At 35.8% G+C, this 17,485-nt stretch overlaps 1 protein-coding gene across 1 annotated transcript; it reads right to left on the bottom strand.

The window, feature by feature from the left end:
- Positions 1-1,295: 1,295 nt before the first annotated feature.
- On the bottom strand, positions 1,296-7,630 carry LOC140152443 (gamma-butyrobetaine dioxygenase-like). The gene is made up of 5 exons (XM_072174762.1): positions 6,819-7,630; positions 6,340-6,445; positions 5,795-6,018; positions 5,073-5,239; positions 1,296-4,590 (listed from the first exon to the last, which is right to left on the bottom strand). The coding sequence occupies exons 1-5, from the start codon at positions 7,355-7,357 to the stop codon at positions 4,424-4,426; spliced, it is 1,203 nt and encodes a 400-aa protein (XP_072030863.1). The 5' UTR covers positions 7,358-7,630; the 3' UTR covers positions 1,296-4,423.
- Between the last annotated feature and the right edge of the window lie 9,855 nt (positions 7,631-17,485).

Consider the following 17,485-nt stretch of genomic DNA (forward strand, 5'->3'; position numbering starts at 1 on the left):
TATTCCGCTCCGTTCAGGCAGAACTCACCCATTTATATTGTTGTACAAATTTCACTCAGTCATTTAATGAGGCAATGCAAACGATCGAATTTGGTGTTGAAATGAGCAAAATTTTGAATAAAATTTATTTTCTCGACCAAATAAAAAGCAATAATTTTCATTTTTACCATCATGGCTCATGACCTTTCCATGGACTTTTTTCACAGGGCGAACAGATGATTACTTTCTTTTTCACTTTAAAGATCATTTTTTTAAAATTCACCAATGCTTGATTAAACCAAACAAACTCTTAGCAGAACAGCGTAAGAAGAATACACTACAAACTAATTGGAAGGAGCTATATACGACTGGAGAGAGCCGATATTAGAAGAATATATGGAGGGTGTGAAAAAATTGGGAAAAGGTGTAAAATACCACTTTATCAGCGCTATTCACAGCCTGTATCATATGACTAATCCAGAGGAGTCACTTGGAATTGTGTACGATCAACTCGAAGGAAATGGGATTCTTTTATTTGCGCTGGCGTCAGGTAAACATATCTATGTATTATGGGCTAGTCCAGTTTCAATTTCAACTGGAATCACCCAATCATTCAGGTAACTCCATTTGAAATTCACACTCCCTGTGTGGAAGATTAACGGTCATGCCTTCCATAGGTCCCTAAGCGGTGAATGGATTTCAACTGGAATAGCCCTACTAATTCTTACAGCTTCTTACATAATGATCTGGGTTAAAGGGGTATCGAAGATATAAGATTTTAACGAACACATTTAGCTTATATAAGTGATTTCATGACATAAATTCTTATGAAAGTCTTGTCTTCATCAGGAATTGTAACAATTGACATCACAAGTGATTTGAAAAGATTGTAGACTACGCTTTTGTAAAAATACTTATTCTAAGTTCTTTGCGTCATTTGGTTTGAACAAGATTAACGAGGAAGTTGTACTAGTGCTAGTGCTCACATGTCATTACGCCTCCCGTTTTCAGTCAACTCTGAACCAGCCCTCCTCCCCCGCATCCGCCCCCTCCCAAACTCCTGGGTAGCGACAAGAAAAACACAGGTACAACTGCAATCGATGGAGACAAAACTTTTGTTTTGACTATAGCACGTCATGGTTCGTAATATTTTGTTTGCTTGTTTTTGCAACCATTGGGAAGGACTGAAATACAATTTTTTTTAAAGCGATAGTCAAAATCAGGCATGCTGAATTAAAGTAGATAAGACCTGGGCATTATGCTCTAGACTGTTGATAAATAAATGTACGGGCGTAAGGAGTACGGCGTAGTAGTAGTAGTAGTAGTAGTAAAACTTTATTTATTCAGGGTAAACTCAATTCAGTAATACAATACTGGTCTCCCATGAGACCCTAATACAAAACAACTTTAACAAAAAAAAACTTTTTACAAATATGATTTTATAATTACATTTTACTGTAACTACAAAGCAATCTAGTATTATACACTAAGCCAAAAAAGAAACATATAATATTTCACAAGGTCATATCTTAAAATCCTGTCCATCAAAATTAACCAAAATTACACACAGGATTGCCTCAATACTCTACTCTAAACACATGTTAGTAACCAATCAGTTGGCCAACTGACACAACCGCAAAATGCACTGATATGGAACAACTTCCTAGACCACATTCGCAGCCCTATTGCCATCCAGCAAAAGAAATCTGTGAGAATGGCATCTTGAATCACAGGTCACAGCCAACAATTAAGTTAAAAACATTAAAGAGAGTCAAAACAAACTTACCAGGATCATCATGTCACATGTCCAAACAAATAATGAAGTCCTTTAGTAACGGGAAGTATGGGGCAATCTTCCCCAGGATATCATCAGGAACTTGGTTGGAAGCATGAGAAGCAGGTGCACAGCATGCGTGCAAGCGCACGGTGGACACGGTGGACCGTTACTAAAGGACTTCATTATTTGTTTGGACATGTGACATAATGATCCTGGTAAGTTTGTGATCTGTTTGTATCGGTTAATAAGTTTGTGACCTGTGATTCAAGATGCCATTCTCACAGATTTCATTTGCTAGGTGTCAATAGGGCTGTGAATGTATACTAGGAAGCTGTTCCATATCAGCGCATTTTGCTATTGTGTCAGTTGGACAACTGCTTGGTTACTGACATGTGTTTAGAGTAGAGTATTGAGGCAATCCTGTGTGTAATTTTCGTTAATTTTGATCGACAGGATTTTAAGATACGACCTTGTGAAAAATTATAAGTTTCTTTTTTGGCTTAGTGTATTTAATACTGTACATTATGATTCACATTGCTATTACATTGATATGATGTTAGCTTTAAACTGAAATAAACTTAAAGTTGGCAAACTAATGCGTATATCAGATGAAAGTTTGTTCCATACTGTAGCACCTCTATAATGGAATTGACGCTTCCCAGGATTTATACTCCAAGAAGGAATAGCACGAGTATTGCATGATTGCCTGCGAGTTCTCTGAGAGTGAACATCATGAGTAAAGATGAACTGAGAATGCAGGTTTTAAAAATCATGAGAAGGAGATGGTTTGTCCACCTTTTATTCAGTTTATTCCAGTTGAGGGCATTCATTAAATCACTTATTGGGGTTCTGATATCAGCAGATAAGAGCACTCGAGCAAGTTTATTTTGGAGGATTTGGAGAGTATAACAGTTTTCAGCATTGCAATTTGACCAAACAGGACTACAGTAATCAAAGTGAGGAAATATCAGTGCTTGGGCTAACATTTTCAAAACATCTGTTGGTAAATAAAATTTAACTCTACGTATTACTCCAATACGTTTAGAAATTAAAGAAGAAATGTAATCAACATGTTTACTCCAAGATAGATGTGGATCAAAGATGACACCCAGGTATTTGAATTCATCTACTCTTTCAATAACATTGTTTTTGTAAGTAAGAGAGATATCAGAAAAGTTATTTAAACTATGTTTGGTCCCAAATACCATAAATTTAGTTTTCTTTGTATTTAAAGTTAATTGATTTGATTGAAACCAGTGAGCTAATTTTAACATGTTACAATGCATTTGAGAAGTTAGGTCAATTGGATCTGCGGAACTGAGAAGAAGGGTGGTGTCATCAGCATACATTACACATTTACAATTTACTATACAATCAGGTAAGGTATTTACATAGATAATAAACAAAAGAGGTCCTAAGATTGATCCTTGTGGAACCCCGATGTTAATTGCATTAAAGTTTGATAGTATTGAACTTACATTTACAGCTTGAATGGAACATGATGACCTCTCTAATCTCTTACACAAGTCGTACTCCAAGCTTGATCTTGCAGTTCATGTAGAGCTTTTAAAAGTGATGGTTATTATTGTTCTGGCTTAATTTGTACATTCCAGCCAGCTTGTCCAACTACAGTGACCACCATTGGTCTAGTTATTTATGTAATTATAATGTCTATTAGTTTCAATAGATAAGTATTAATATATAAAAAAAAAATTTCCTCATAAACAACGTATTGTGATAATGTTTTCAATAACGTCTTTAATTTCACATTTCTTTAGAAAATACTGTAGTACCTCTGGTCGCATTGCACCTGGGATACCTTCTCAATATAGCAAAGTCATAGTTAAGTCTTCACGGTTTGCTCTTGACTACTTCGATACCAGAGGTATCCCGTATACTCCTCACATCCGTGACTTTACCTTAGACGTGAGTGGATGCCTTGACAAAGACATCTCCGAGGAAGACTCCCTACTTCTTGATTTCCTTACCCACGTCAAAGATTTCTGTAAAGCACCCGTACCACCAGGGAATAACTTTACGGGAGATGCTGGGAAATGTATCCAAATCACCACAGTCGCAGGAAACGATACAGCCACACAATTTTATGGTAGTACAACGCCAGCATGATCAGAAACTACAACAAGATGATCATTCGGTATTTTCTACCTTTAGAAGCAATTCTTTTTCTTATCATAGATTTGGACAAATTCTTTACTCTGTCATCATGGCCATATATACATATAGACTATATTATAGTACATTCTGCATGTTTCTACTGGGTAAAGGTTGCCACGGAATGTGGATTAGTGTTGGAGTGATACCGCCATGTGTTACCGGTGATCGTACTCAGTAGAAACATATCAGTTTGGAGTGGTGCGGTGTGGCCACCCAGCAACCGTTAACCACTGACATTTGGTATAATTGCCAATATACGGCGTAATTGTCTATTTGTCTTGTGTAATTGTAACGCTTTGGGTTGCTAAACTGTTCTTTCTTTCTCATTAATTATATTCAGTTTCCTCTTGTAGCGAGAAATCGTTCGCTATTGTGTTTACTTGTTCTTATGCAGGATGCGTAGCTCCATTACCACTATTGCCTACTTAACTAAAAACAATTAAGTATAATATTGATTAAATCATAATAATTTTCTTCCACTCATGCAACCCATTAGACGGGGTCTTCTCCTTGCCTCTCCCTGATAACTCGCATTCTTGAAGTTGCCTGATCCCAGTCGATGTATCCCGATTCCATGTGCCTACTTTTACCAGCCTCAGCTATCTTGTAAGCTGTGCGTCCATGGGCAAGACGCTGGTTGTCGAAACAGGCAATCTCACCTACGATAAAAGTAAACACAATGACTTAAAAGGTAATTGTTGAAGCAGAACACGTTTGATGAGTTTGCCATATAAAGTATCAAATTTGGCCTAGAAATAATCATCGGAAACATGAAAGTCATAGTACATCTTAAAGGGAAAGATTTATGCATTATTATTTTCCGATTGCTATTTTTATGGCCTTAATCAGATTTAGAGTGTATGATTTGGGTCATCGGTTTTGGCACATGCTATTTTTGACCAGTGATGTCATGTACATAATTTGCGCTTATTTCTGTACTAATTGTACCCATATGTCACCTGGTCACACATTCCAGAATTACATTCTTACTTCTCAGGAAAGGAAGCATCTGGCGGAATGGGGTTTTTGGTACATCAATTTATAGCAAGATATTGAAGCCACACCAGAATCGAGGAGTGTATGACTTGGCTCATTGTTATCCATTGTGAAAATGCATTATGACCGATTTTTCATCACTTACCAGAATCAAGTTTTACTTGTATCATGTTTTCTGGGCTGTTCATGAGAGCATTCAATGATGTATAAGCCTTGTACCACAGCTGAACTTGATCTACTGGAACTCTGAAGTAAGGAGCTCGTGTTAAGTCACTGTGGTTAATTGCCTTCAACCGCCCATCTGGCAACAATCTGGAAATTATCAAAGCAAAGTAGATCAGCTTATCAAGTGATAGCAAACCAACCAGAGCTCCAGAATTCATTTAGAATCACACACTGCAAATATTTCTACATAATTTATAACATGTGGACAGTTGGAATCGTGTTATTCTATATCCTATTATTATATCTCATGTTATTCTATATCTTTTTCAATTTTGCTGTTGTTTTGAAGTTATGTGTTTAAAAAAAGAACAATGCATTGGGAACCTATATACGTAACCGAATTTCTCTCCCTTTCTCCTCTCTTTCCCAATGCGACTATCAAAAGACAAAGAATCATCATGAACATATTAATAGCTTCTTTTTCTGATCTCTTTAAATTTCATTTGCAAACACATGGCTTCCTTTGGAAAATGCGCCATGAAATGTACCATCTGGATCTGGAGCTCTGCAAAATAATGTTGTGAGTTTTCTGGAACACGATGTTTATCAGCAACTAAACAAAGTTACCCAACCAGACACTCTGAAAGCATGGATGGCCTGGTGAATGTTTTTAATGAACACTAGATTTCTTGTTGTACTCACTCAAGAGTCGGTTTTCTGGATCTGAAATGATGGTCATCATAGTTGTGGGTTACCTTATCTTTGTCTTTTGGTACACCCCAGTCCGTGAAATCAACCAATAACATCGTTAGGATTTTGTAATATTCTGGGTGGCTTTGTTTCAGTTTTTCAGCGCAGTTGAAGACATCTGTGAATTGATTGTCACCACCTATTGCACTTTGTTGGACGCAGTGCAGGAGTTCGATCTATATTGAAAAGTTTTGAAATCATGATACACGTTAGAGTCTGGTGCATATAAAAAGTACATCATATGCATATGCCGTGATCATCATCATCATGATTCATCATCAACATCATCATCATCATCATTACCACTACAACCATACCATCAGAAATCATATACTCATCAGAAAAATAAAATGTTAAAAAAGCAAAATTATTGTTTTATTACTACTCGCACAGTATGCAACAACAACATCAACTGCTAGATTACGGGCTACCATTTACAGGATCAAAGTTATAAGAGAGGAGGTACAAGTTATTGAATGCCCCTCGTATAAACCTACCCCTGGTGAGTGTTCCATATACGGCATATCTGCGTGCAGAACAAGAGATTTATTTGTGAATCCGAGGCTGGTATAGTCGGCCTGAGAGATCACCTGAGAAACCTTGCTGAAATTAACAACAAACAAGAGCAAATCAAATGAAGTCATCTAAACAGTTATCACAGAGCTTAGCAAATGTTATGCTATTAATCTTGACCTTTTATCGAGGAAACTCACCGTTGTTTTCGACCATAATGACTTTATTTTGAAGTTCGATGTGTGTGGTGATGATCTGCAATTACATCCCTATGATGATTGGATTACGGTCAGAGTTCTCAGGGTTTTCATGCGAATATTATTTTATTTTTATTGGTGTTATTATTATTATTATTATTATTATTATTATTATTATTATTATTATTATTATTATTATTATTATTATTATTATTATTATTATTATTATTATTATTATTACTTAAAATAATTCTCAGGTTACCTACCCATAATGTGTTTGTTTGAGGAAGAACACCCGATTACCCAGCTTGTCGATGGTATTGCATTCAGTAGGTGCTTTCTTGATGATTGAAAACCCGTAAGTTACCATTGCTTGCAACCAATCATACAAGGTCTGATCGGAATTCAGAATATCATCATATTGGAAGGTTGGAATCATATCCTTCATCTCGGCTCCCCATAGATGTTTAGGGTATCTAAACGGGTCAATCCACTCTGGGGCGCTTTCGGAGAACTTCATCTGGACCAACCAAGACACTGGAAAACAACTGGTATGCAGTTCAGGCCATTTTATTTGCAGCGTTTTCCCGTCATTGGCGATCTCCTCTGATACTGGTATAATATCAGCATCGAGTTTAATCACACGACAGGTCCTGTATCTAGAACTCGGATCAAAGCAATCAGCACACCGACAATTGTCTCGAAGCCATACGTATGGAAATCTAAGAACAGATTTGTCACTTAGCGTAATGTGGTACATACGACTAGTTTCATTGCGGTCGATGGAAGCAAGCACTATGGCCATTTTAGTTCCTGTTCAGAAAACTTTAAAAGTGGCCGATTAGAATAATAATATGTGCTCCCCCATACAATATTCCACAATCGAGATAAGGTTTAACTGTTTACAACAGTATTGGAAATTAATAAAGTTGTCAAGTTGTCAAGTTGTCAGGACGACGACGAATCTCAAAATACTAGTAGCTAAATCCCGAGCTAGATCAATGATAATAACAGTATTTCAAGCTAACGAAAGCAATATCAGTGTTACCATAAATAATCATTGAATGCATGTAGTTAGTAGCATTTCCCTGATACATAGCACTGTGTTGAGTCATGAAGGTGAGAGTGCATTAAAAGGGCAATGTCGGGTGAGCGGTCACAAACAAAACTTAAAATACAGTTCAGTTCAGTTTAGTTTAGTTTATTGTGCTACGAGTCGTATCATGGTATGACTCAAGGCCAGGCCCGTACGCAGGGGGGGGGCGGGGGGTGCGACCGCACCTCCCCAAAATTGCAAAAGTATACAAAAAGTCCCAAAATATGAAGAATGTGCGAGCGTAGCGAGCAAAAAAATCAGGGATTTTACTCTTTTTGGCCAAAAAAGGTCCACATTTGTGAGGAAAAGTCCACTTTTGACAAAATCCCCCCCCCCCCTTGGAAAAAAAGGTCCACTTTTTCAAAATCAGCACCCCCCCAAAAAAAATCCTGCGTACGGGCCTGCTCAAGGCCAAAATCACCTTTTACCCGAATTCACACGAATGCACAACAAAAATACACTGTTTGGTTTAGTTAAGATAACATTTCTTCCACCACCCTCATATGATCATAATATGCTGTATTCTCCGTAGAAGTGACGTAATACTCGGATTAATTACCATAGCAATAGATGAATACAAATTTTGAATAGATCGCCATGTTTGATAGTTTCCAGAGAGAATCTCTTACACAAGTCGTGGCCTACGCTTGATCATGCAGTTTATGCAGAGTTTTTACATCGTATAAAAGTGGTGGTTATTATTGTTCTGGCTTAATTAGTATATATACATTCCTCCAGCCAGCTTGTCCTACTATCAGAGGATGTTTTAAGGAAGCCCCATCATGCACTGCGAAAGTGTTATCACTAGAGTTTCAACTGCCACTTTACTTTTCAAATCCCATTGAACTCTGTGCAAAAGATGTTGTTTTAGAATTGTGTGTGTGTCATTATTACTTAATTTCAGAACAAAATTGATATGTGTTTAAAGGATAATATTCACACCTTCTGTAGATAACATTTTTTATTTACTGGAAAGAAAAAAAGCAAGGTACACCAACTTGACGTGGGGGAACAAGTAAAATACAGACTAGGCAGTACGAAGTGGGGGAACAAAATAGGCATTAGAAGAAAAAGTGTACTAGAACAAAGCACCTAAGTAGACAAAAACCAAACAACCAATATAGGCCTAAAACAGGCAAAGTTCGGTGCCGAGTGCCAAAGTTATATGGCCAAAAATTGCCAATTCCAGAACCCACGGAGGTGTCAGGAAAACAGTACAAAAGTACACTGGAGTGATGAAAATCACTGTGTACAAAGTAGACAAACAAAACCTAACAGACAAAAAATCAACCGACGTTTCGAGCAGATAAACTGCTCTTCTTCAGGGACAGACGACAAAATATTAAATTAAACAACAAAAACTACATGGTGTAGTTTAAAACCAAATACAAGACAAAAACTGAAGGCAAGTGAAAGGTAGCAAACAAGACAAGCCCAGAGCAACCAGCAACTATAAGCTATGTCTTTACTGTAAGCATGGAGGTATATAAATAAATGGAGAATGATCGCCAGAATTCTAATCTCCTAAGTGGAGATTATCCCGTTACCTCTATTCAATGAGTCACCAAACTTGAATTGACCAGCCACTTCAGCCAAGCTATTGATATCCACGATGGTTATGAGCCTCTACCATGGTTCATTGATTGTCACTCCCAAAATTTCCTCATAGGAATTGACCCTACATTGACCCGTACCGGAAGCCTTGTAAAAGAGACTGTATAATGACGTCAGCTAGTCAATCAGCTAGTTCAAAGTCACAAGTTTTGATAGCTTATAGTTTCAATGTATGATCGTGCGAAAACCCGAAGAAATTCGGATGTTCTGTTCTCAAGTTATGAAACTGTTTTCTACACTAGTTGTGCCGTAACTTGACAAATATACTTAGTTTTCATGTTCATATATCAAGCTTTTAAGGGGTCTGAGGGAGTTCAAATATAGTGCAAATGAAAGCAAAACGTTTTTACCTTCCGATTGTGAAACAATTATGTTGGGCCAATTTGGGCCATTTGAGTTACGAGCGAGCAAAATTTACCGGAAGTACTTCGGAATTCAAGCAAAAGTGATGATCAGACAATCTTTTCTACAGAGAAATTGATTTACGGAATGTATAGGCCCTATATACTTTGTTTAAACAGTTTCTCATAGTTTAGTGTATGATAATCGTGATTTTGGTTGAAGCTTCGGGTCAAATTGATTGAGTGCCATGACGGATATGTCATGTTATTGAACTTAAACTTTTAATTCTGTAGGCCTATTGTCATGAAATCGTATAGGCCGCCTAAATCATCATCATTAAACTTCTCATTGTATAATAAATAATTATCAGTATTTAGGCCTAAATGATTATTAATATTATTAGGAGGCTATCATTTTCTTTGGAGGAGGGTTCCAAATATACGGGGGTCATAACTTTTGGAAAAAAAAGTCATAATTCAATTTTTCATGACCAAAATGTAGGGAGTCACAAGATGACAACAGATAAGGTGTTTCTTTTTTTCAAAAGACTGATTTCTTGATGCAATTTAAGCACTCAATTTTTGGCGAAAATGAGATTTTGATATCAAAATTTTATGAAACATGAGCACTTAATTTCCAATAAGTATAAACTTCATTTTACCCCATTGAAATCAATGGCCAGTGAAACAGACTTCACAATGTAATCAGCTTAGCATAATCAATATAAACCTGAAATTGCCTATTCAACAATAATTGGTCATAACCAACGTAGTACAAAAGAGGCTTGGCTGGATCATTCTCCATTTATTTATATACCTCCATGCTGTAAGAGTGCATGTTCACTACTAAGTGCTGTGAAGCAATATGCAAATAGACAACTCCAGAGGACAATAGGGTATTGTCCTAATTGACAGGATGTAAATGTCAAGAGGGGTCGCAATCAATAGAAGAGAAAGAGATTGAAAAGAGGATATTGGACTAAATAGGAAAAAGTGTCACTCAAACATATAATAAGAAACCGCATCATCAGTTCCTATCCTGAGGCGCTTCAGAAGAGAAAAGATGAAGCGGATTCAACATGGTTAAGACAAGACGGATTTGGGGATATAGACGAGAGACAAACAAGGGGGGTCCTAGGTCCGGAACCATGACGGCTGCAGGGGATCACCAGCAAAATCAGACAAAGTAGGTAATGGTGAATCCAACGGACGAGGACACAAAACACATCAAGGATCAATAAATGATACAAGAGGATACCTTGAATATATGAACAACTGGAAAGAAAAAAAGCAAGGTACACCAACTTGACGTGGGGAACAAGTAAAATACAGACTAGGCAGTACGAAGTGGGGGAACAAAATAGGCATTAGAAGAAAAAGTGTACTAGAACAAGTGATGAAAATCACTGAGCACATAAGTAGACAAAAACCAAACAACCAATATAGGCCTAAAAACAGGCAAAGTTCGGTGCCGAAAGAATCTTTTCTCTTCTGAAGCGCCTCAGGATAGGAACTGATGATGCTGATGATTTTCATCACTCCAGTGTACTTTTGTACTGTTTTCCTGACACCTCCGTGGGTTCTGGAATTGGCAATTTTTGGCCATAATACTTTGGCACTCGGCACCGAACTTTGCCTGTTTTAGGCCTATATTGGTTGTTTGGTTTTGTCTACTTATGTGCTCAGTGATTTTCATCACTTGTTCTAGTACACTTGTTCATATATTCAAGGTATCCTCTTGTATCATTTATTGATCCTTGATGTGTTTTGTGTCCTCGTCCGTTGGATTCACCATTACCTATTTTTTATTTATTTATTTATTTATTTATACCATTCTAGTCCAGGAGCAAGATCCCACAGGAGGCCTAAATAAGGACTTGGTTCACCCCCCACTACATACAAGGTTTGACACCATAGGTAGTTAGTATGGACCCTCTAGATCAATGTTAGGTAGGTAGTGGACTCAAATTGTGGTATCACTTTTTTTTTACAGGTCATTTTATGTATGGACGTATAATCGCATAAATTCACCAAAAATAGGACAAAATTAAGGGGTAGGGGAAATATTAACTCCAATAACTCAACTTGTACTCATAATAATGAATTTATTTTGGTATGAATTTGTAGCTAATTGATTGTCCTAACTGCCTAGTATTATTTGAAAGCAAACCTAGGTTTCATTTGATCATGATTTGAAGTGGCCAGTCCATACACTTGTGAAAAATCAGATTTTTCACAACAATGCGTAGGGTGGGTGTTTTTGTGACATTGGCTTCAAATTTTACTATTGTGCCATTTTCTATTTTCAAATTTAATTAAGTTTCCATTTTTTTTTTTTTTTTTTAATATCAAGCATATCTAGGCAAACTTTGATGTTCTGGTTCAAATATTTATGTATGTGCATGTTTGCTTGCATGTTGGTTTGTGTTGTGTGGGTTTGGGGTAGGTGGGGGTGGGTATGTGGGGTGGGTGCGGGGTGTGTATAGGGTTCAGGGTTGGGGTGTTTTACATGTGTTAATATGTCACTCGGCTGAACTAAATAAGTTCTACTAACAAAATTTGTTTGGTAAGTTGCCATTCATGTAATATTTTGAATATTTATATGTGTGGCGTGAGATCAACCGCTGTTTGTCAGGAAAATAGACTGAAAATGTAAAAAAATAGTTACTTTTCCACATATAGCAGCGTGTGTAACAATATTAAGGGGTAGGGGAAATATAAACCATCATAACTCAACTTCAACTCATGATAATGAATTCCTTTTGGAATTAATATGTAGCTAATTGATTGTTCAAACGTGTTAGTATTATTTTAAAGCAAAGCAAGCATTAATTGTCAGGTAGATAGCCATAAAATGTGAGTAAAGGTTACTTTTCTATGTACAACCATGTCAAATATGGCATTATTAAGGGTAGGGGTGAATAAAAACCATCATAACTCAACCTTTACTCATAATAATGAATTCATTTTGGTATCAATATGTAGCTAATTGATTGCGCTAACTTTCCAGTATTATTTTTAACAGAAAAACCATAAGATAAACATAAAATATGATCAAAATGTTAATTTTCCAATGTGTAACAGCGTAAAATTGGACAATATTAAAGGTTAGGGGACGTACAAACCAACATAACTCGACATTTATTCATTATAATTCATTCATTTTGGCATTAATATATAGCTATTTGGTTGTTGTAATCTTTTAAAGCAAAATAACCATTAATTATTAGCTGGAAAGACATAAAATGTTTAAAAAATGTCAATTTTTCATGTGTAGTAGTACCGTAAAATATGACAATATTAAGGTGTAGGGGACATTCAAATCACCAAAACTCAAGTTTTACTGATGAAAATGAATTCATTTTGGTATCAACATGTAGCTATTTGATAGTTCTAACTTTCTAGTATTATTTTAAAAGCAATTACACCATTAGTTGTCAGGTAGTTAAACATACAATATGAGAAAAATGTTGATATTCCATGTCTAACAGCGTAAAATATGACAATATTAAGGGTAGGGGAATCACCCAAACTCAAGTTTTACTGATGAAAATGAATTCATTTTGTTATCAATATGTAGCTATTTGATAGTTCTAACTTTCTAGTATTATTTTAAAAGCAATTAAGCCATTAGTTGCCCGGTAGATAGACATAAAATGCATGAAAATGTTAATATTCCATGTCTAACAGCGTAAAATATGACAATATTAAGGGTAGGGGCATACAAATCACCCAAACTCAAGTTTTACTGATGAAAGTGAATTCCATTTTGGTATCAATATGTAGCTATTATATTTGATTGTTCTCATTTTCTGGCATTATTTTAAAAGCAATTAAGTTTCCCACGAGGGGTTGAAGGTCATAATGGGGCCAATACTAACAGTTGAGTTATGGCAGTTACAAATTTCCCTACCCTTAATATTGTCATTTTACGCTGTTAGACATAGAAAATTTACCTTTTCCTCACAGTTTCTGTATATCTGACTGACAAATAATGGTCGCTTTGCTTTATAATAATACTAGAAAGTTAGAACAACCAATTAGATACATTTTGATACCAAGATGAATTTACTCATTCTCATGAGTAAATGTTGAGTTATGGCAGTTTATATGTCCTCTACCCCTTAATATTGTCATATTTAAGCTGTTAGACATAGAATATTTACCTTTTCCTCACAGTTACTGTGTATCTACCTGACAACTAATAATCGCTTTGCTTTGAAATAATACTAGAAAGTTAGAACAATCACTTAAATACATTTTGATACCAAGATGAATTTATTTTCATGAGTAAAAGTTGAGTTGTGGCAGTTTATATTTCCCCTACCCCTTAATATTGTCATATTTATTTATGCTGTTAGACATAGAATAGTTACCTTTTCCTCACAAAATACTGTGTATCTACCTGACAAATAATGGTCGTTTTGCTTTAAACTAATACTAGAAAGTTAGAGCAATCACTTAGATACATTTTGATACCAAGATGAATTCATTTTCATGAGTAAAAGTTGAGTTATGGCAGTTACAAATTTCCACTACCCCTTAATATTGTCATTTTACGCTGTTAGACATAGAAAATTTACCTTTTCCTCATAGTTTCTGTATATCTGCCTGACAAATAATGGTCGCTTTGCTTTAAAATAATACTAGAAAGCTAGACCAATAACTTGGATATATTTTGATACCAAGATGAATTCAATTTCATGAGTAAAAGTTGAGTTATGACAGTTTACATTTCCCCTACCCCTTAATATTGTCATTTTACGCTGTTAGACATAGAAAATTTACCTTTTCCTCACAGTTTCTGTATATCTGCCTGACAAATAATGGTCGCTTTGCTTTAAATAATACTAGAAAGTTAGACCAATAACTTGGATATATTTTGATACCAAGATGAATTCAATTTCATGAGTAAAAGTTAAGTTATGACAGTTTACATGTCCCCTACCCCGTAATATTGTCATCTTCACGCTGTTAGACATAGAAAAGTTACCTTATCCTCACAGTTTCTGTATATCTGTCTGACAACTAATGGTTACTTTGCTTTAAAATGATACTAGAAAGTTAGAACAATCACTTAGATACATTTTGATACCAACATGAATTCATTTTCATGAGTAAAAGTTGAGTTATGGCAGTTTATATTTCCCCTACCCCTTAATATTGTCATATTTACGCTGTTAGACATAGAAAACGTACCCTTTTCTCACAGTTTCTGTGTATCTACCTGACAATTAATGGTCGCTTTGCTTTAAAATAATACTAAAAAGTTAGAACAATCAATTAGATATACATATTGAATTGTAAGTAAAAGAGTCCTAGAGCAGAAATATTTGGTGTCAAACCACATTTGTATAAATTTATTTGCGTAAAATTAAACACAATTTTCGGTCATAGACCTTTGTCCGAAAATTCGTGTTTAATTTTGACTACGCAAATAAATTTATAAATGTGGTTTGACACCAAATATTTCTGCTCTTGGACTCTTTTACTTATCATTATTCAAACCTACGCAGCCACTACATTTTTACTTTTTTACATATTGAATTGAATTGAATAGAACTAATACCAAGATGAAGTCAATATCATGAGTAAAATATTGAGTTCTGATGATTTATTTTCCCCTACCCCTTAATATTTGTCTATGTTATGCTGATATACGAGGGAAATCAACATAATTTTTTTTTTTTTTTTTTTAATTGTCGTCATTTTCCCAGTGGTTACTCGTCGTCCTACACATAAATATTCAAAAATTACATCAATGGAAACTTAACGGATTTTGTAAATAGAAGTTGGTGCAGTGAAGTGACATATTCATGCACACACATTCATCCCCTCACCCCCACACATACCCTATGTACTGTACACGGTGACATCCCGCTATCTCTAAGGTCCGCTATCTCTAAGGTTCGCTATCTCTAAGGTTCGCTATCACTAACGTGTAAAGTCTATGGAGATCAGAATCCCGCTATCTCTAATAGAGAAAAGGGTTCGCTATACCTAAAAAAGGTCCGCTAGTTCTAAGGTTCGATATCACTAATTTAGAATAAGGTTCGCTAGTTCTAAGGTTCGATATCACTAATTTAAAATAAGGTTCGCTATCACTAATTTAAAATAAGGTTCGCTATCACTAATTTTGAATAAGGTCCGCTATCACTAATTTATTGAAGGTTCGCTATCTCTAAGGTTCGCTATCACTAATTACAATAAAGGTCCGCTATACCTAAGGTTCGCTATCACTAATTTTGTTTAAGGTTCGCTATCCCTAATTAATCAAAGTTCGCTATCTCTAAGGTTCGCTATCACTAATTTCGATTAAGGTTCGCTATACCTAAGGTTCGTTATCACTAATCTTAAATAAGGTCCACTATCTCTAATTTTAGATAAGGTCCGCTATCTCTAATTTCAAATAAGGTGCGCTATCTCTAATTTTAAATAAGGACCGCTATAGCGAAGCTCATTTGAAATTAGAGATAGCGAACCTTATTTAAAATTAGAGATAGCGGACCTTATTAAAATTAGAGATAGTGAACCTTATTTAAAATTAGAGATAGCGAATCTTATTTAAAATTAGTGATAGCGAACCTTAGAGATAGCGAACCTTAGAGATAGCGAACCTTAGAGATAGCGGACCTTATTTAAAATTAGATATAGCGAACCTTACGGATACCGGGATTGTTAAAATTAGAGATAGCGGACCTTATTTTAAATTAGTGATAGCGAACCTTAGAGATAGCGAACCTTCAATAAATTAGTGATAGCGGACCTTTTTAAAATTAGAGATAGCGAACCTTATTTAAAATTAGTGATATCGAACCTTAGAAATACCGAACCTTTTACAAAATTAGTGATATCGAACCTTAGGTATAGCGGACCTTTTTCGTAATTAGTGATAACGAACCTTAGAGATAGCGAACCTTAGAGATAGCGAACCTTAGAGATAGCGAACCGTAACCATGTACACCACAATGTTTCCCTTGATATGCTTAACATTAAAAACAAAATAAAACATTAAAATTTAAATTAAAAAATTAAAAATGGAAACTGAATCAATTTTGAAAATATAAAGTGGTATAGTTGTGAGATTTGAGGCCAATGTCAAACTTTACTCATATGGTTTTAAAAAAATCAGATTACCACTCATTTATGGACTATATACTTCCAAATATGCTCAAATGAAACCTGTTTTTGTTTTAAAATAATACTAGAAAGTTAGGAAAATCATTTAGCTACATATTGATACCAAAATGAATTCAAAATCACGAGTAAAATTTGAGTTATTGGAGTTTATATCACCCCTACCCCTTAATTTTGTCCTATTTTTTGTGATTTTATGCGATTATACGTCCATACATAAAATGACCTGTAAAAAAAAAAATACCACAATTGGAGTCCACTACCTACCTAGCAGTGATCTAGAGGGTCCATACTAACTACCTATGGTGTCAAACCTTGTATGTAGTGGGGGGGGGGGGTGAACGAAGTCATTTTTTTGAGGTTGCTGCTCCTGTACTATTCGGCCCGTGGGCCTGGCACAACCCAATATTGCAAAAGCAATAAATTAAAGGGAGGCCAAAACATCAAAACAACCAAAATAAATAGAAGGAATACAGCGATTTACATTCGATAATGTCCTCAGGGAGGTAGTTCTAGATTGTCGGAGCATAAGGGTAAAAGGATTTTTGGCACAAGGTCAGACGACGGAAAGGAGGAACGATGGCTTGGGAGTTCAGGTTACGGAGTGAAGGCCGGGGGTGAGGGTTGTAAGGGTTAGGAGAGGAGGAAAGATGATGGAGGATCTTATACAGGTGACAGAGAGTAGCATAGTCCCTGCGTTTGGAGAGCAAGGGAAGGTCAGACTTCAGGAGAAGGTCCTCGTGGC

This window comes from Amphiura filiformis, chromosome 5, assembly GCF_039555335.1.
Source record: "Amphiura filiformis chromosome 5, Afil_fr2py, whole genome shotgun sequence".
NCBI lineage: Eukaryota > Metazoa > Echinodermata > Ophiuroidea > Amphilepidida > Amphiuridae > Amphiura > Amphiura filiformis.

Bases quoted from the DNA above. Each gene is read 5' to 3' on its own strand.
- LOC140152443 (XM_072174762.1), bottom strand. From the start codon at position 7,357: ATGGCCATAGTGCTTGCTTCCATCGACCGCAATGAAACTAGTCGTATG. The intron at 5,240-5,794 runs GTGAGTACAACA...GATAATTTCCAG, and splicing joins TCCAGAAAACCGACTCTTGA to ATTGTTGCCAGATGGGCGGT. The intron at 4,591-5,072 runs GTAAGTGATGAA...CTTTTATCGTAG, and splicing joins ACAAGTAAAACTTGATTCTG to GTGAGATTGCCTGTTTCGAC.